Consider the following 19,878-nt stretch of genomic DNA (forward strand, 5'->3'; position numbering starts at 1 on the left):
ACCAGTAAAGGAACAGCAGAGAAGCACAGAGACTTAATTATTGTTGTTGTTGTTGTTGTTTTCTTTTCTTTTGCTTTTTTCTTTTTTTTTTTTTTTTTTGCCAATTTAGAGAGCACTGAAAATTGCATATTTAGCTCTGAGCTTAGCAGTGGCTTCTGCCTCTGCCATAGCCATTGCACATGGACATGGGTCTGTGGCCAGACATCCTACAGCTCTGACCCAGGGTCTCAGCCCTGGCATCCTGCTGCTGGGGCACTTTCCCATGTCTCACTTCTAGAGAAGCACTGATTTTATCTTACTAAACAAACTAGGCCTCTTCTTTTCCTCATGCTCAAAAGGACATCGGCCAGTGAATGGGCATGCTGATCTACAAACTCTCCCCCAGAAGATGCTGCAGTGTGATTTGGGGCTCCCCATCACCCACCTGCCCTCCCCTCTTCCCCTCAATGGGGGAATTGAAGCCATATTTGACTCCTGCCTTATGTGGGCTCCAAAGCTTTGCCTGTTACAATTTAGAAGGCTGATAGGGAACCCATTATATTTTTTTTTTGTCCTTTGGTCAAATAACAAAATAACTCAAAGCCCTTCCTCTTTCCTGCCTGCCATGATGTTTATTCCCATAGTCATTCATGGCCACTGCCCCATTTTGAGCCCCTAATCCTCCTCCAGAAAGAAAAAACAGTGTTGAGATTTTTTTTTCTTGTGCTGGGAATTGAACCCAGGGCCTCATTCTTTCCAGGCAAGCAGTCTACCTTTGAGCAACAGAGTCTAGATTTTTAATAAGAGGCAAATTATATGTTACATGTTTGTTAAATCATTCACACTTCTGATGAAGTTTTCTTCATAACTGAGTTTTCCAAAGAATTCCCTGATAGGAATGGGTCACTAGCACCACAGTTGCTTTTTATAATATTTTGGGTTTTTGTTTTAAAGGAAGAGAGAAAGAAAAAGAAAACACTGAGCCCAAGAGCTGGTGTTGGGCTAAAAACTCCTTTGGTAGAGGCTCCTATTTGTGCTGGTGGTTAATTTCTTTTTTCTCCTTCTGTCCGCAGCTGAGCACATGGACACCAAGCCATGGAGACACGCCATCCATGTACTGTGAGGCCAAGCTGGGGGCTCACACCTACCAGTCTGTTAAACAACAGCTGTTTAAGGCTTTTCAGAAAGCCGGTCTGGGCACCTGGGTGAGGAAACCTCCAGAGCAAGACCAGTTCCTACTAACTCTCTGAGTCACTCTCTGACTCTTTTGCTACTGGACTGGAGTGAGAAACCTGGAGAGGAGGCAGCCACATGTGGAGCCCTGTGGTGTGTCCATCAGTTCTCAGCATTCTTTTTCCCTCAGTGTTCCAGAAATCACACAAGTGTACAATGTGTGGAGGAGCTACTAGGTTTGAATTCGGGACCTGTTGCTTCTCCCCAGGCTGCTAGCCTCCACGGTCCTGTCCATCATGCCTGGAGGTTAAAGTGCCCTTGCTTGGCTCCATCGCTTCTTGGTGGTATCAAAGGGGAAAAACCTCTAGTTGGGTGTGAGGAGCTTAGATGCAGCCTTGAAAAGTGGTACTAAAGCGTGACTAGTTAGAAACAGCCTCCTACACCATCCCCTAAGCTTCCCTTCCCTTCTATGAGCCTCTATAATGATGTGTTTGGGTCTCATTAGCACACATTGATGTGACACTTCAAGATAAGCCAAGAGTAAAGAGAAAAGCCATGGGCACCCCCAGCCCAAAGAAACCAATAGGAATGCTCAATTATTTTCATTATTCATTTAGATCTCTCCACTTCTTTTCAAAAAGGATTTGAGTTGCACAATATCAGAGAACAACTAAAATAAGACCAGAGAAATGAAAACCATTCTTGCCATGCAGAGGAATAGTAACCCTAGGCACCAGTGCTCCACCACTGCGATGCAAGAAATCCATTTCCACAGTCTTACTGAGTGCTGCAAACCAAGCTATGCCTGCTCTGTCAATCACAGCTCTTGGTTTCTTTTGGCAGGTAACAATAGGCATTGAAGTTTGAGTTGTATCATTGTCGGCCACCACCCTACAATTTCCCTACCAGATAACAAGGAAACTGAGTCTTGGATCAAATCCGAAACAAAGTCCAAAAAAAAAAAAAGTCAAAATAATCTTTAAGCTTGAAAAGCTACAACCTCTCTATTCTTTCAGGTCCTCCGATCACCTTCTTGCATAACAAAAAATATCAACTTATGACAGCTGCCAAGATGCAAGAAGCCAAGTTCTATCACATTTAGGACAGGCATCCAGGTTCACGACTGTACACAGGACCATTTAGCATCATTTGCTACGAGGAGAGGTGCTGCGTCCATGTGAGGGCAAGGTCCTTCTCAAACATGTCAGTAGTCAACCCAAGTTCCTTGAGTTATTATTATCTTACCATGGAGAACTCATTTCTAACATTCATCATGCTAGTTAACAAGTTTCTAATTTCTCCAATTAAAACATTCCTATCTGAAATGCATTGTGCTAAGTAACAAAGCATAGAAGTAGCTACCTCTGGAGTATGAGCTTCCTAGTTAGAATTCCAGCCGCCCACTCCCTAAGAGTGCAAGCATTACATCACACTGTATATACTCTAGCACATAGTACAAATATCATAGCTATGAGGCAAAAATGAAACAAACTGAGTTGTAGCTATTTGATACAAGAAAATAAGAAGTAGAGATATTAGTATGAAAATAGAAACTCTTCGTGGGATTTAATATGAGACCAAATTTATGGCTCAAGTCCTTTTAGAAAAGAAAACGGAGTCGGTAGTAGACAACTACTTCAAGATAAAGTTTTGAAAGTTATGAACATGATTTTGCAAATAGATAATTCATGTTAATCTTTCACAAAAAAAATTAGAAAATAAAATGAAATCTTTATTCAGTGTACAGGCTGAGATCAAAGGACCAGTTTAAAATTTCTGATCACCTGATGCATCACTAGGATGATACCTAGAGAACCAAAAAGCCCTAAGGGCTGGTTTATGACTTAGACACTGTCTCTCAACCATCTGACATCTGGAGCCTTTTTCCGAAAGTGGAGGCCCCTTTAGTTCCTGGTTGAAATCTGTGAGCCGAACCTCAAATTCCTCATATTCTGAGTTGTTGTTTGAAGAAGGCATACACACATTATATCAACATGCTCCAGACAGTGTTCTTGTACAAGAAGGAGATTAGCATTAACAGCAGGGTCTTCTCCATGACAGGAAAGAGGCAGCATAGGGCATCCTACAAATGGGCTCATGGTGCCACCTGTATGATCTGAAGCAAAGAATGTGGGAACTCCTGAACTGTAGCTATGTAGCCATGATTCATTTTGACCAGGGCACTGCTCTCCAGAAACTACCCAAACTTTACTAAAACACAAGTATCTACTGAGGAAAGCTGGCCAGTGACTCCATTCTCCCCGTCTTAGCATTAGCATAGCCACTTATTAAGTCAACAGGAGACTCCTTGGAAGGAAAGATGGAGGCTCTGCCAAGGTTTATAGCAAGAGAAGAATTTTTTAATAACTTTATTTTATTTGTTCTTTTTTTTTTTTTAATGTTTATTTTTTTAGTTCTCGGCGGACACAACATCTTTGTTGGTATGTGGTGCTGAGGATCGAACCCGGGTCGCACGCATGCCAGGCGAGCGCGCTACCGCTTGAGCCACATCCCCAGCCCTTGTTCTTTTTTTTTAATGTGCTGAGGATCAAACCCAGTGCCTCACCAGTGCTAGGCAAGCGCTCTACCACTGAGTCACAACCCCAGCCCAAGTCAAATTTTTAATGCACAAAAAGTAAGCTTAGGAATCAGTGTTTTTTGTAAGGAGTTATCTGTGAATGTGAAATGGGGAGGGAAAGCTGGGGCAAAGGAGGAAAGAATCCCAGGCCCCATAAGGAGAAAGGAGAAAGAAACTGTTGAGACCACCAAGGTGAGCAACAGGTAGGGAAGCCGGGGCTTAGGAAAAGATGATCTTCAAGGGATGGGAAGAACAGAGGGGAGTTAAGGAGGGAGAGTGGAGAATTGAATCCTTCACGCTCTGAAGCAATCCAAGTTAGGACCACATACAACGACCAGATTGTGTCACATGAATGCTGCTCCTGACCCACAGAAGCCTGACCCATCTGAGTGGTGGCCAGTCACAGGATCCTGACACAGCATCCGGTGTACCTGGAAGGGGCGGGTCATGTCAGCTCTGAGACCAAAGAGCCAGTGCTAGACACCTAGGGATTTCACTCCTCTGGTGTTTGGAACACCCCATCGCAAATTTTAAGCTAGGGTCAGGCTGCATGGCGACTGCTGAGTGGAGTAGCTCACAGGGTTCTGTAAGGAGAATCAAGCACAAATAGGGGAGGAGTAACTTGGTCACCCTGAGGGGAAATATATATATATATATAAAACCAAGCAGAACAAAAAGGATAAAGGACAGAGACCCCCAGGCTTCTGTCACTTTGACCCTCTGTCCGTCTGATTTGCCTCAAAACTATCATCCCCTTATTTTTTTTGTGTGCCTCATGCCACAGAAAAGCTCAAAATCCTTGGTTCTAAAGTTTTCTGTCTGCTATATTCATACCCATTTAGCACCACTACTAAAGTCCGAATAAAATCAGCATCATCTGTACCTGCCTCAAGACACACGCAAAGCATGCTTTCCTACTGGGGAGAGAAGCAACTAAGGTTTCCTGCCTGGTTCTGAGTCAAAAAGTCTGTGTCTGATCATTTGCAAGCTTTTCACAGGCCTGAGCTCTGGGAAAGGCCGAGTGGCTGTGCACACTCTTCTTGTCCACAAGGTTCAGAACAATGTATAATATCAAGTTATTGAATTTAGGATTTCCTTGGTTTTGGTTTTTGTCAACAAAAGGATTTGCAAGCCTATAACTATTGTTTCCTTTTTATTTCTGTGATTCTCTTTAAACCTGTATATATCTTCCATTCCACTACTGATTTTTGTGATGTCTCGTCCTCAGAAACATCAAGCTAAGTTACTTTTCCAACAAACTCTTAGCTCATATTTTTCCACATGATTTCCTTTTCACAGGGAACTATTCTTATCAATAAAGTTGAATGCTTTTTTTTTTTTTGGTTTGGCATTTACCATATCCGGAGAGCCATAAATAGTAAATACATAGTATATCAATGCCCAGAGTAGAATAGTTAGAGTATTTTGATGAGATCCTATTTTTAGATTATAAATTTCAAGATGAACCTATAGTATCTTGTTTTAAAAAAAAAGACAATTTAAACTTAAATATAGTAAACATTTTTAATTTAGGGAAGCTTATATACTCGTTTTTTAAGAAGCCATTCTAATAAAGTAACATAATTGGCCCAAAGTACAATAAATAAATACCACTTTCTAACAGCAACCAAAGGGAAGGTAGAAAAAGTCTTTCTTTTTATATACTACCATTTGACAACTCTTACCACTTCTTTTGGCAGAAGTCTCACGTGGCACTCAGCAAAATCTGACATACCTTTTTGCTGGTGTCTCTGTTGTCCTTCTCTAATAGAGTCTGCAGAATCCAGACTCTAGTCCAGGACTGGGAAACTCACTATCCTGCACATTTTGAGTTTTGCAGAGGTTACACAGGAAATGATATAGCTCCCTGGGACAGTTTTATCTGGGACAAATCCACCCCTCTGAGGTCTTGCTGGTATTTGATGCCTGAGGGGCGGGACAGGAGGGCGTAGTGTGGAACGGAGGGAGAAGCCTTGGTGTGGGGGGACTTGCGCTGTCCGGGTCCTGAGGCATCACAGCCCCACTGCGGGACAGTCGGACAGTCGGACAGTCGTTTCTGGGAGTGCTGGGAGGTCAGTGACTCTTGTCGAACTTCTCTCACCAACTTTGAATCAGATAAGATAAAATATGGTGAGGTAAGCAGAAACAAAGAGATGATAGATAAAGGCCACCTGAAGGGACACAGAGAACCAAGGAAGCTTTGTTGCGACAAAGTTTCTCCCACCCCTCAATTCTGGGAAGACAGAGAACAAGGTGACCTTCGCCGCAGCTCTGCCTATTCTCTCCCTCTCCTTCTTTTCCCCTTCTTACCGTCTTCCCTACTCATAAATTTCTGCTTCCTTTGTTCTGGTTCCCTGGGGTCCCCAAATCTCAGGCATATCTGCCTCGGAGCTGATGCATGCAAGCAGGTTGATGCTCAGGTGAGGATGCTCTTGTAACACCTTGACTACAGGGATTTGCCACCATCTTTTTAGACTCCTGGGAACATGTCCATTCAATCTGTCCTCCCACCAAAAGGGACTGGGATGGCCACATCTCTAGAAATTTAGACCAAACAAAATCATCCTGCAGGGAAAGGTACACTGTACCAAACCCTGGTGAAAGAAAAATCGTATTTCCCAGCTCATCATTTCAAACTCAGATTTGGAGAGATGAAGTAAACTTTCAAAATGAATATAAAATTATCTGGATTCTAGTGCCTCTTTTCACACAGACACTAGATTTCTATCACTCTGCAGTATATGCATCAATTTAAGAAACCTTTCCCGGCAGTGCCCAATTAATTTTCAGCATTTTTTTAAGCAAAATGAACTTAAGAGTCATTCTTAATTGAAGGTTGTACATACAAAGCATGATTGAATGGCAATATTGTACCAATGGATGTACATTTGTAAGATTTGTAAAAAATCCAAAACCTTAAAATATGAATTTACATATGTTAATTTGCCTCTAAGTTCTGTAAATTGCATTTCAGTGATATCTGATAAGTGAATGTTTCTGTTAAGTGAATAAAAATATCAAGTAAAATTGTTCTTTCCTGGGTTGTTGGGCCTTTTTCATTAAGCAGAGTTCCAGGAGTATCTGAAACCCCAGATTGTATAGATTTAGCTAGAATGCAATAAATGTTGGCCCACTCTAAAGAAAGGCAAATTTTCTCTTAGGGCTTTTTCTTTTTATAACAGCAGACTATGCAGGAATGACAATTACCAGCTCAGATATTACCCTTATGGATTTAATGTAAAATAACTAAATTATCACAGAATTCAGAATGAAAAGATATATCTTTAAGCCTTGAATCAGCATATCATTAATGGTGTAAAGTGAATCGTTTCACACACAACTTTACACCTCAGTTTTCTCCATGTCAAGTGTGGAAAATAAGACTTATCCTACTACTTTACAAGATTGCCAAGGGGAATTGATGCAAATCAACATGTTACAATGTTTTGAAAAGTTAACACACTATGAATATTTAATATGTCCTGATTCTCCACCCAAATTTACCATAACATATGAAATATAGGTGTTACAGATGATTTCCCTGTAAATACTAAGCCAGATGGATAAGAGAAAAAAACTCAAACATTACTTGGGGATGTTGATCTCTATGCTGTATGCACTAAACATTCCATAATTCAGTTGAGCATTTGCCCAATAACACATTTTGCTCCTTTCCAGTGACATAAGTTTGGACACAAGCATATCTACAATGGTAGAGGGTTTGCTGGCTGAAGGAACTTTGATTCTCTTATGTCAATCTAGAAATGTGCAAAATTACAAGATTTACACACAGATCTTGTACACTATAGTATGAGTGATCACAGTTAAGCCTTCTTGTTTGAAAATATTTCTCTCATCTATCAAAGTGTCTGAAATTCTACCGCACTTTCCCTTTATTCCAGAGTGAGGATTTCCTCCATTTTTTTAAGTCTGTGATTATTTCCCATCAATCACAATGATGTTCAGCTCAAGTAAGAACACATGAGGTCTCAGGCAGACGGTAGAGATAAGGGTGTGGGGATCTGACACATTCCCCTTCATCCTCAGAAGGGAGAAGCTGCTCTTTGTTGATTATTAATGTTCTAAAGAGCTTCTTGGTTTCTAAGTCTGAGAATAAGTTACTCCTAATAGAGGGGATAATTAGGGATCAGGGCTTTAGTAGGAAATAAAGGAGAAACGAAGCTTCTCCAAGGCGAATATCAAGGCATCTGAGTTGTGATCTGCTTCAGAAGTCATCTGGTCTGAATTACCAAGCTTTGAGAATCTGAGTATCTGGTGGCAAGTATTATTTATTAACCAAAGGAGAGAAAAGTCTCCAAACTAATCGTTTATGGTCTCCCAGAATTGACTCTCAGGGTTGGTACCCAATGCCTGCTGTCACTCACAGAGGACCCCCACCTAAGGGAAAAGCATCCACCATTCTTGGAAATGAGTGGTCTGATGTCTGGTAACCTCTTTCAAATTAATGGTTCTACATATATACCCAAGTCACCCGGCAAGCCGGCAGGTCCCTACCTACCAAGCCTGGAGGACAGCCTCATTTCTTGGGGCATTTTTCTTTCTTGTTGAGAATTTTTTTTAAAGCATGAAATATGAAGTTTATGATATATTGTCTTAGTAAAAGCTTTCATGGAAGTGCGTGTTCCCAAGGAAAGTAACTGGAGTCAACTCTGATTCTTAAAATTTGATAGGTGTGCATGAAGGTTGAAGGACAAAGTGGCCGCAGCCGTGGTTTTAAAGCCTTATGATTGATCACACCCCTGTCCACTGTGGAGCTATTAAATCAAGTTCCCTTAGTCAGGTTTCACTTGATGACAGAAATACACTCTTCTGAGTATTTCCAAAAGCCACTGCTCTTAAAGGGCCAGATCCCCAAAGAGTCTTTTTAATGACAAAGACGAAGCCAGAACAAGACCAAGGATAATAATGATGGCTACAAATGCTGACTTACCCCCAAAGTAGCCACATTCAATCCCCTGTAATTCAGAATTGTAAATTACTTGACTGACCCTAAAATTGAGTTCACTAAGAACTTCAGTAGTCAAAGTCCCCCTAATCGCTCAAACTCAGGTTTGCTAAAAGGGAATTTTCACTAATGTCCTGCACTCAGCTTTGGGGAAACAAGCTAATAAACTCTTCAAAGACAGATGATTTGGCTCTGTGAGGAAGTGGGCTCAGCAGAAGTCATCAAAACGGGATGCCTTTCAAAAGCAGAAGGTTGCACTTCCAGTCCTGGCTCTATAGTTCAGTAAGGTCTGTGACCTGAGGTAGGTAACAGTACTCTTTCAGGAATTTTGAATATAACATGGAGTAATCAGAGTGATAGTAAAGATTATATTTCTGTTACACTGAAAGATGTCGTACACATATCAGCTGCTTTCCCTCAGATATTGAGCATAGTTGGCGGATGTCTCAGGTGAGTGAGTTGCTTCCAAGGACGTCTCCATTCAAAGACACTGCAATTGTAATGATGAGAGCAATACAGCTTCCCAACATTAGAAAGTATTGGGGCATGGAAGAAGGATGTGGATCCATGGAAGGTGATAGGTAGTTCCCAAGAACGAGGTGATGCAATTTTTGTAGAAAAAAAAAAAAAAAGATCAATCATGTAAAAATATTTTTTAAAGAAGAAGAATATGAAGACTTTGAAAAGATCATTAACAACAATGAGTATGTTTGTGAACATTAAAGGGGAAATGTCATTAGAAGATTAGAAGCAGTCTTCTGACACAGGGAGGTAAGGGGAAATTATTAGCAGGCAATGGAGATGGTGAGCATAGATGGTTGGCTAGGAGACTTAACTAGAAAAGATGAGCTAGAGGCCTCAGCTGAGGAGGAAGACTGTCACATGAAGGGCTCCTGAGCACACAGGGTGTTCAGTGGAAGGCGGGGTGCTCAGGGCATTCTACAGGGACAACCAGCACCCTCAGGTGCAGCACAGAGGGAAAGTCCAGAGCTGACCTCAGCACAGCCATTGCTTTCTGCTGCCACCCTGGAGTCACCTCGCCCTGGGCACAGTGCACATTATAATGTGAGCCTTCTGAGAGTTTCTGCCAGAAAGCAAACTCCACTAGGGCAGCAATTGGGGACTGCCGGTTTTGTCTTATTTGTTTATTTGTGTGTTTATTGATGTGTCCACAGTACCTAGCATTTAGTTGGTGTTCAGTAAGTAGTTGAATAAGCATTTCTACTGTTGGGAGGGGAACAATGTAGGGTATGAAATCAGGACTTGAGAAAGAGAAGGGGAATCTTCTTCAGGCACCCAGCACAAATGCAAACTCATGTAACTCTAATTGTCTTTTAAATCCAGATAATATGACAGGGGGAAGAGTCCACTGACCCCATTTGTAAACAAACACATTCCAACCTGAAGAGGGTTGTTCTTGAACCTGCCCTGCACATTTCATGTGTTCACTCCCCCCCCCCCCCGCATATCTCTCTCTCTCTCTCTCTCTCTCTCTCTCTCTCTCACACACACACACACACACACACACACACACACACACACACAATCTAATTGCATCTTAAAATTGCATAAACAAATCAAGTCCCTGCTCTGGAAAGTCCTCTCCTTTAAAAAGTACCTGCTCACACCTGTCTCTGCACATTCCATTCCACAAACACAAATATAGAAGCCTGTTGAACAACATCACTTTTCTCTTAGGCCTCTTAAATTATACTACATGGATGAATGTCCCTTGTAATCAGAGCCCTGAAACTGGCTAATGTGGCCACATCATGCCCCAGCAGTCAACTGACAACCTCCACGGAAGTGAGCATGTCCCCAGAGCCTGCCCATTAGGTCTCAGGCTTCTTGGATCATGACCATCAGTTCCCATTTGTGGTGCACATGGGCTCCATGACATGTGATTAGTGACAGGCCTCCAGAAACCTTGGTAAGGCTCAATCAGAGGTCCCAGACCACGAGGGTCTCCAGGTACTCAGCAGGAATCAACAGAGGGTCAGGTCTCAGTCCTTTCAAAGACCTGCAGGACAAACCAGGAGCCTCTAATCAGTTGGGACATTGTCAAAAATGGGGCCATGGGTTTAATGATTGTAGAGTAATTGACTACTTTCTGACTAATGGCAGTTTGAGGTTGGGAATATGATTTCTCTGCTCTCCACATAGTTCATGACACAACAGGCTTCATTATTTTCAATTTTGGTCACCTGAAGTGACAGAATTAAAAATAAATTTGAAGGTACTCTGCAATATCGAGGGCCGATGGTTGGCAGGAAAGAGGGCATCCAGCCACCCAGGAAAGTTCAAACGTACAGAAGCAAAGAACACTTTGTCAGGTGACTGCCTGCCCTGGGTGGCTCCTTCAGCATGAGGCTTTGGTCACCATTACATTTCAAAAGCTGGATGCTCTGTCCCCTTTCCTGGAGGTATTAGACATGGAAAGAGATATGCATTGTCTTTTAGAATATAAAGTATGTCATCCCCAAGGAGCAAACCCCAAGAGTTCCCCACACCTTGTGCTTCATGCCCTAGCAATGCCCACTTGTTAATAGGGTTGAACTTTCCCGTGACCTGGCTCATGCCGTTCCTATGCATTGTATTAATCAGGGGTATCTAGAGCGAAGGACCCAGCAGGACGGGTAGATATTATATAAAAGGAGAGAGATTTACTTAAAGAAATGGTCTCACACAATGATGGAGACTTGCTCCATTCAAACTACAGGACAAGGCAGCCGGCTGGAGACCCAGAGAAGAGGTGCAGTTTGAGTCCAATGGTTGTATGCAACAGAAGTCACTTTTCTTTGGGTACTTTGGTTCTTTCAGGCCTTAAACTGACTGAATGAGGCCCATTCACTTCATGGAGGGAAATCTGCTTTACTTAAAGTCTATCATTTAAAATGTCAGCCTCAACCAAAAGCACTTTAAATGAATAATGTGTGACCAAATGTCTGGGCAGTAAGATTGGCACATAAAATTAACTATCACATGTATGAAATACCCTTCCTTCCCTACTGAGCCTTCATGCTCACTGGAAAGTATGATGCACTCTAGTTGCTATCAAGAATGGCCCTAGGAAATATATTACACAGATGGGATTCTACAGTTGGATCACTCTCTGGCAAGCTGGCTTAAAGGGACTCCATGACTAGTGGCAGGATTATTGATGTTTCCCAGTGCTGCTGTGAATATATGGCCAGATGTGAACTGAACAAAATAATAGGGGAAGAAGATGCACTTCTTGGTGCAAAATCTCTGGCACTCAAGCAATACTTTGAAGACTGCTGGATTCAGTGATTATTTCTGGGTACTATTGGTACTTTGAAGAGAGACGATAATGGAGTAGGATAATCAATAATCAATTTAAAGCAAAGTGCAACCATCAGAAAGCTTCTTTGGTAGTCATTTCAATACTCATCTCCAGCAGCTAGATAGACAGAGCTGGAACCAGGCACAGAAATTAACTTGCTGAAATTCAGAGGAGATTAAATTTAATTGAGGCAACACTCCTGTACCCAAATCAGGAAGAGATGAGATCCTAGGACATGAGATGGTGTATCAAAAAGATTCACTTAAGAGCTTTGGGACCTCAGTTTACCCTGAGCCATCAGGGTCTGAAGAAATGGTCTATTTGCTTGAAGACGAGGTGGAAACCTCAAATAATTGTGTGCCTTACAAAACACTCCTACCTCCCAAGGCACTGGATAAATAACCAAGGTTGAAATTTCATACAGAAGAACCCAGTAAGGAAGGAAAGGGATCATATGCCGGAGGAACTATAGGACCCAGCAAGTATGTGCCAGCAGGAACTGGAAGTGAATGCCTGGGAATCCTCAGAACCCTGCACAACCAAGTGGAATGTGGAGTTGGATAAAGAAGAGTTTTCCACAAGAGGGCGCTCTTCTGTGTTGCAGGCACCTTGTGTATTATTCAGAATTCTCCAGAGAAATAGCCAATGGGATGTGAGCCAAGAGAGAAATTGACTAACATGATTAGGGAGGCAGTAAGGCCAGAATCTGCAGGGTAGACCAGTAGACTGGAAATCCAGGCAGAACGTTGAATCTGAAGACCATCTGGAGGTAGAATTCCCTGTTCTTAGGGAAATTCAGTCTTTTTTTTCCCAAAGGTCTTCAGCTAATTAGATGAGACCCATCCATATTATGCAAAATAATCTACTTTACTCAGCCTACTGATTTAAATATTGGTATTACCCTAAGTAGGGAGGAAAAACTCATATAACACCTAGATGGGTGTTTGACCAAAAAATTGAATATCACGGCCCGACCCAGGTAACACATAAAATCAACCACCACACACACTGACAGGGACCACCCAAGAGACGGTTCTAATGAGTGGAAGAGTTGTCTTGGAAGATTAGGAAAAGCATTTCCATTAAATGAAGCAAAGATACCAAGACTAACATAGAAGACTATGGAGGAAATGGTCCAAAGTCACCAAGATATGATATAAAGACTCAAGAAGCAGGGATGTTGGAAGGAATCCCTGCATAAAGCTGTACTGACTTGCTCCTTCCCTGCGTCCTGGAGGCATGGCATTTACCAAGGCAATAAGGTATGTTGTCTGTGGCTGTCTCTAGAGGTCAGAGGTAACAGCAGAAAATACTGTTTCAGAGTTGCCTCCTGAAACAGTTGTCACCAAATTTGCTGTGTATACAGATAACTTGGCCTCCAGTCTCAGATTTTCTGGCTTTGAGGTATAGTTCAGGGTTTCTCAAGCTCAGCACTACTGATAGTAATGGGTACTGAAAGATATTGAGCAACAACCCTGACTCTAACCCAGGAGATATTGTAGCATCTCCCTCCTTTGTTGTGACACTTAAAGATGTCTCCAGACATTGTCAAATATACCCTGGAGAGTAAAATTACCCAGGGTGGAGAAACAATAGTGTAGGTACAACTTAGCCGTCTAGTTTTATTAAAATATATTTTAAATATTTTTAGTTGTTTATGGATTTTTATTTATTTGTATGTGATGCTGAGAATCGAACCCAGTGCCTCACACATGCTAGGCAAGTGCTCTTCCACTGAGCTACAACCCCAGTCCTCAGCCTTCTAGATTTTTAAAAGTTATTCAGGTAATTCTAACATGCAGTAAAGTTTGAGAACCACTATCTAGAAAAAAATGGAAATGGTAGAATCCTGGAAAAGAAAAGCTGGAATCCAGTTGGCAGTAGTAGATTATCAGAACAAAGAACAGTATAACTATTGAGATTGGCATCCATGAGTGCTAGACTACAAGGATTTATCCTGGTGGCTCACAGAATGTGGTGTTCACAGGAGAATAGATGGTCATCAGTGAGAATATCATTCAATATCAATAACATAAAAAAGATGAAGTATGAATGAGCAGAAGACTAAGATCACCCACTCAAAGGAAAGACATGATTTCTCCCTCAATCTCTAGATCTGAGGTAGCTCTCAGATATGGAAACATCAACTGAACATCACAAAATGAAGTAGTCATTCAACATCTATATAAGCTTTTCCAGAGGGTTCAGGGAACCGCACACACAGGTGAGCTATTCTTCTATGACACCACTGCTGTTGCAGACGTCTCTCCAATACTGTCCCTCTGTGGCCTCCTTGGAGGTTCCCAGTGACCAGTTGATCAAGGAGGGAAAGACTTATGCTTGGTTCCCAGACTTGGTACATGGAAGCAAACCACAACTAGACTTCTCAGCTCCACGACACCACTCAGGGGCAGCATAGAAAACTGGTGAGTTGACTTCAGGCAGCAAACCTTGTCATTCACACATTTAGAGAGAAAATTGACCCAAGGTAAGAATACATGAGATTCATAAACAATGCCAAATGGCTCACCGGGTTGGTCAGGGGCCCAGAAGGAGAAAGATTGGAAGTTCAAGCACAAGAAGGTCTGGAGAAGAAGCCAGTGGACAGGCCTACAGGAGTGGGCACAAAGTGTGACTGTATGTATTTGGTGCTGATGCTCACCAGAGAGCTTGCCCCGCAGACAGGATGACTCACGGCAGACTTCAGCCAACCTGTGTCCTCGGATATCCCAGGGCATGGCCAAGGATCTCATGGACAAAGTAGCCATGGGGATGGAGGCTATGTTTGGACCACTCAGCATGGACTTGCTCTCATCCAAGCTGGTCCAGTTCCTGCTGATGCTGTAGCCTCACATCTGCCCAAAAAAAAGAGCCCATTGACCTTCCCTTGGTTGTACACCATTCTTAAAGAAAACCAATGAGTCATTTGGTGGCAAATTGTTTACATCAGGACACTTCTTCCCTGGAAATGGCAATGGTTCATCTGGATATATAAGTTTGTCTTTCCTGAGTGTAGCACCTTAGCCAAAACCCTACCCAGGTACACAGAGTCCATGACCTGACCAATATGGGGTCACCTCAGACCAAGAGACCCAGTTTACATCAAAGACGGCATGACAGTGTGACATATGACAGACCATACAAAGCAGTGAAATGGATCTTTTTTGTTGTTCTTTTTAATTAGACATGACAATAGAACATATTTTGACATATCATACAGACATGGAGTATAACATCCCATTCTTGTGGTTGTAGATGATGTGGTGTTACACTGGTCATGTATTCATCATATATGAACATAGGACAGTTGTGTCCAATTCATTCTATTGTCTCTCCCATTCCCATTACCCCTCTTTCCCCGCCGCCACCATTCTCACCTATCCAATGCAGTGAACCTCCACTCCTTCCTCCCTCACCAACCTATTGTGAGTCAGCATCTGCATATCAGAGAGGACATTTGGCCTTTGATTTGGGGGGATTGGTTTATTTCCCTAAGTATGATAGTCTCCAGTTCCGTCTATTTACTAGTAAATGCCATATTTCATTCTTCTTTGTGGTTGAGTAATATTCCATTGTATATATATACCACATTTTCTTTATCCATTCATCTTTTGAAGGGCACATATGTTGGTTCCATAGCTTAGCTAATGTGAATTGAGCTGCTATAAACATTCATGTGGCCATATCACCATAGTATGCTAATTTTAAATCCTTTGAGTATATGCCACAGAGTGGGATAACTGAGTCAGATGGTGGTTCCATTCCAAGTTTTCTGAGGAATCACCATACTGCTTTCCACAGTGGCTGCACCAATTTGCAGTCTCACCAGCAATGTATGAGTGTACCTTTTCCCCCACATCCTCACCAACATTTATTGTTACTTATATTCTTTAAAATATTGCCAGTGAAAGGTATTCTTGAGGATGCAGCTGAGGCACCTTGGAGTCACTCTCCACAAAAGTGAGATACTGTCATCCTGAGTTTATTACAGACTATAAACTAATGGCCATTATGTGGTCTGTGTCCCCAGTGGCTATTAAATATAATTCTGGAGACCAACTGATGGAAATAGGAGTGGATCCATTCCCATAATCCCTTTACACACTTAGAGAATCTGTACTTCTCAACCTGCAACTTCAGGGAGACGCATCAGCCACTGAACACAGTAAGAGTCACACTACTCTGAAAGTAACTGCTGCTATTGGGTCACCAAGGGCTCGTTGTGCCTGTGAGCCAGGGGAGCAAATGAGGTGACTGTACTGGCAACAAGAATTGATCCTAATCACCATGAAGCACATGACAGGGTCAAGGAGCTGTATCTTTTTTTTTTGCCACTCAGACTTCTATTGGGGCATCTCTTGACAATACTATGACAAATTTTAGCTGAAATTGACACATAGAGCAACCAGAACTTGATGAGAACATGGTGACTAGGGGCTCAGACCCTTCAGGGATGAGCCTCTGTTAACTCCATCAGGCAGGTCAGCCCAGTGTCAACAGGCGCTGGCCCACTTTGTGGCAACAACAGCAGAGACGGGTGTTGGCCAAGGAGGTGCAGAATCTGGAATGAGTGATGGAGTAAGGAGACAACAGCTGTCCGTTCCCACTGCAGGACAAACTGCACCATGGGAGCTCTCATCCACCCTCTGACCCAGTCCTCTAGAAATCTTCCTAGAACTTGGAACCATTGAGGAACCTCGAGAAGCTATGCCAGGCAGAGAGAATTTAATGAGAACCAAAGACTGACGCTCTTGCCTTAAGAGGGTGCAGTGCTTGCCCCTGATCTCTGATCTCCCCCAGCATCAGGCTGAAGCCGGCTTGGTGCTTTCCTCTGTGCCTTTGTTCTGAGAGCATTTGTCCCCGTGGCAAGGAGAACCCCAACCCCACCCCCACCCAGAGCACAAGGACTTTGAAGAGGCTGCACTTCCCAAATTAATGTGCAGGGCAAGGGCCAAAGAATAAAGCTTACCATTGTAACAAGATCCCATTCTAAGTGCAGGATAAGGTAGCCTACAGCCTCCTGTGGCCTCTGATGTCTTAACCTCCTCACAAAGACCCAAACTCTCCATTCTTTCTAGCTGGAGCCTCCTTTGAAGGGAAGGGCTTGGCTCCTTATTGCCTAAATTTAACGCAGCCATTAAGCTTCTTCACAGAAATATCAAAGACAGAGTTCCCGGTATTTTCTACGCCTTATGAAGAACTATTTTGCATTTCAAAGGGAAGAGCACTAAGCTGAAAGCTCGTAGGAAGAAGGGGCTGTTTAATGGCTGGAATGGTCTATCATCAAGCCCTAGCCAGCTGCCAATCAAAAGAGCAGAGAGGAATCCCCAGGCTGAGACCCAGTCTGCCTGCGCGCTCCGCTGGGTTGGTTCACGTTTTGTTCAGAATTCACCACAGTGGTTTCTGTTGCTCCTGATCTGGACCCAGCCCTGACTTTCACCTGAGTTGATTTTCTTCTAGTGAGTGGAGGCTAGTCTCACCTAGCACCAGAAAGACCCACGTTCACCATGCAGCTTTAGAATAAAAATACCTACATTGAAGGATTATTATGAAGATCCAATAAGATAGTGCATATAAAGGGCAAAGTCAGCTCTCAACAAATAGCAATAATAATGAGAGTAGTTATTTAAATGAGTGACTATATCAAGCAGGAGTGAATAGAGAAGGCATAAATATTTGACATGTGCTTGCTGCCTCTGCTGCTGCTGCTGCTGCTGCTGCTGCCGCCGCCGCCACCGCCATCAGGTAAGGGAAGGACAAGTGAAGCTGAGGAAACTATTGAGAGCCACAACCAAATCAAGATGGCGCCTGGCATTTTGCCAGAAGGAGTGGTTGAGGGGTAGCGCCAGCGAGCCATTAAGATGATGATAATTAAGTTAAGCTGTGTGTAATTATTAAGATAATGACTGATTGCTGTAACTGGATGATGCTAAATTGAAACAAGCTGTGTATTCAGTTGTGTATATAAACCTCTGCTGTCCGGCAATAAGGCGGCTCCTGCTACTTCAGGTGCCCGATACTTTTGAGTTCTCCCGAAGTTCACGTTGAGTTCCCATGGAGTTCCCGTTGAGTTCGCGTGGGTTCTGGAATAAAGTTCGTTCCTCCTTGAATCTACAAGTGGCTTGTGACCTCCCGGTTATTTGTGCCCAGCCAGACTACGGCAGGAAACATTTCACCTGAGAGGCAGCTCACTGATTGGCCCATCATCATTGGATGTTAGGAAAACCCTGCCTAGTGTCCAGACTTATATTATTCCTGCTTTGACTAAGCTGCAGGCCAAAATGTGGAATGGTGGCACTTAATCCTGGGAAGACATTATCCTGGGACTCAGAGAACCTGAGTACACCAGGAAATTTGAAAAGAAGTTGGAGTCCTGCATTAGTGGGGAGGAGCAAAAACTAATAAAAGTTCAAGTTGCAATAAAATTAAAGACAAAGATTCCATCATGACATAACCCATCCTAAGCAGGTTGGCTGCTCTGGCTGAGCAAGCGAGGCCAATGCCAGAAGCTGCATCATTCCTGAACTTTGAAGTGAAGTGGCACTTCTCCACATTCTAAGAAGTGCAAAACTACCCTCTTCATTGTCATCAAAGAACTTTTATTGAGCACTGAAGGAGAAAGCTGTGCAAGGAGAACAATAAAATAGACATAGCTCCGTTGTCCTGGAGCCTGCGACGTTTGACAGAGAAGACCGCCTGGTCTGCAGCTGTCGCAGGAGAGGACTGCTCATGATTCAAGGCCGTTAAATCCAAAATTAGTACCAAGAATCTGCAACAAATGCCTGCCCAGACAAAAGACAGGGCACAAAGGAGGGACTCAATTCATGTTTATAGCACATATAGTCTCTCCCCTTGGGGAACCTCAGCCTAATCAGGGAAGTGAAGAGCCACTCTGCTCTCTCCTTTCCCCAATTCTAGTCTACAACTTGCTATCCTTAAATTAAATCTCCCAAACTCAGAAAATCAATGTATGTGAAGTGGCAAACGCAAGGCTTAAAATCCCAGCCTGTGGCAGGGGAAGCACACAGACACGAACCCTCACACTCTCTAAACTCAGAACATGTTATTATCCAAGGAGAAATGCTGTATTATCAGCTGTCTCTCCCTAGAGCCAAATCTCCCCAGGCCCCAGTCACCTCAGATCTACCTTCTGTGACTATAGCTTTGCCTGTTCTAGACATTTCATATACACTGGATCTTACAATATGTGGTCTTTGTGTGTGGTACTACTAAGTATGTCAGAACACTCTAGAATCCATCCATGTTGTAGAATGTATCAGTACTTCATTCCTTTTTACTTCTCAACAACCTTCCTTTGGGATGTATATAACATATTTTATTTTCTCATCCATCAGTTGATGGACTGGCTATTCCCACTTTTTGAAAAATCACAAATAATGCTGATTAAAACGTTCTTTACAAGCTTTTGTAAGGTCATGTGTTTTCCTTTCTCTCAGGCATACACCTAGGAGTGGAACTTCCAGGTCCAATGGTGATCCTATTCTTAGCATTTCAAGAAACTGCAAAGTTTTCCAAAGTGGTTGCATTATTTTAAACTTCCACCAGCAAGGCATGAGCATTCCACTTTCTCTACGTCCCTGTCAACATCTACTGGGTATAAAATGGTGTCTCGTGTTTTGATTTGCAGTTCCCTAATGTGTGTTTATTTGCTTCTTCTATTCTTTTTTATAAAACTATCTATTCACATCTTTTGACCATTTTTTTTTTTGTTATTTGTCCTTTCATTATTGATTTACAAGATTTCTTTATATATACTGGATACTACTCCTCTACTAGATATATGACAAAACCAATTTGTGCATTGCTATCTCACTTTCTTGATAATGTCCTTTGAAGCATGAAAATATTTAACTTTGG

General features: G+C 42.5%; 1 protein-coding gene across 1 annotated transcript in view; it reads left to right on the top strand.

Annotated features, from left to right (window-relative positions):
• ADARB2 (adenosine deaminase RNA specific B2 (inactive)) overlaps nucleotides 1-1,229 on the top strand; it is a gene marked incomplete at both ends in the record, with an annotated part of 479,363 nt that extends 478,134 nt beyond the window's left edge. The window contains one exon of the mRNA XM_081300315.1: nucleotides 1,053-1,229. Coding sequence (XP_081156441.1) covers nucleotides 1,053-1,229 — 177 coding nt within the window. The remainder of the gene's footprint in view (nucleotides 1-1,052) is intronic.
• Nucleotides 1,230-19,878: the final 18,649 nt, after the last annotated feature.

This window comes from Spermophilus citellus, assembly GCF_964194105.1.
Source record: "Spermophilus citellus genome assembly, chromosome: 6".
Taxonomy (NCBI): domain Eukaryota; kingdom Metazoa; phylum Chordata; class Mammalia; order Rodentia; family Sciuridae; genus Spermophilus; species Spermophilus citellus.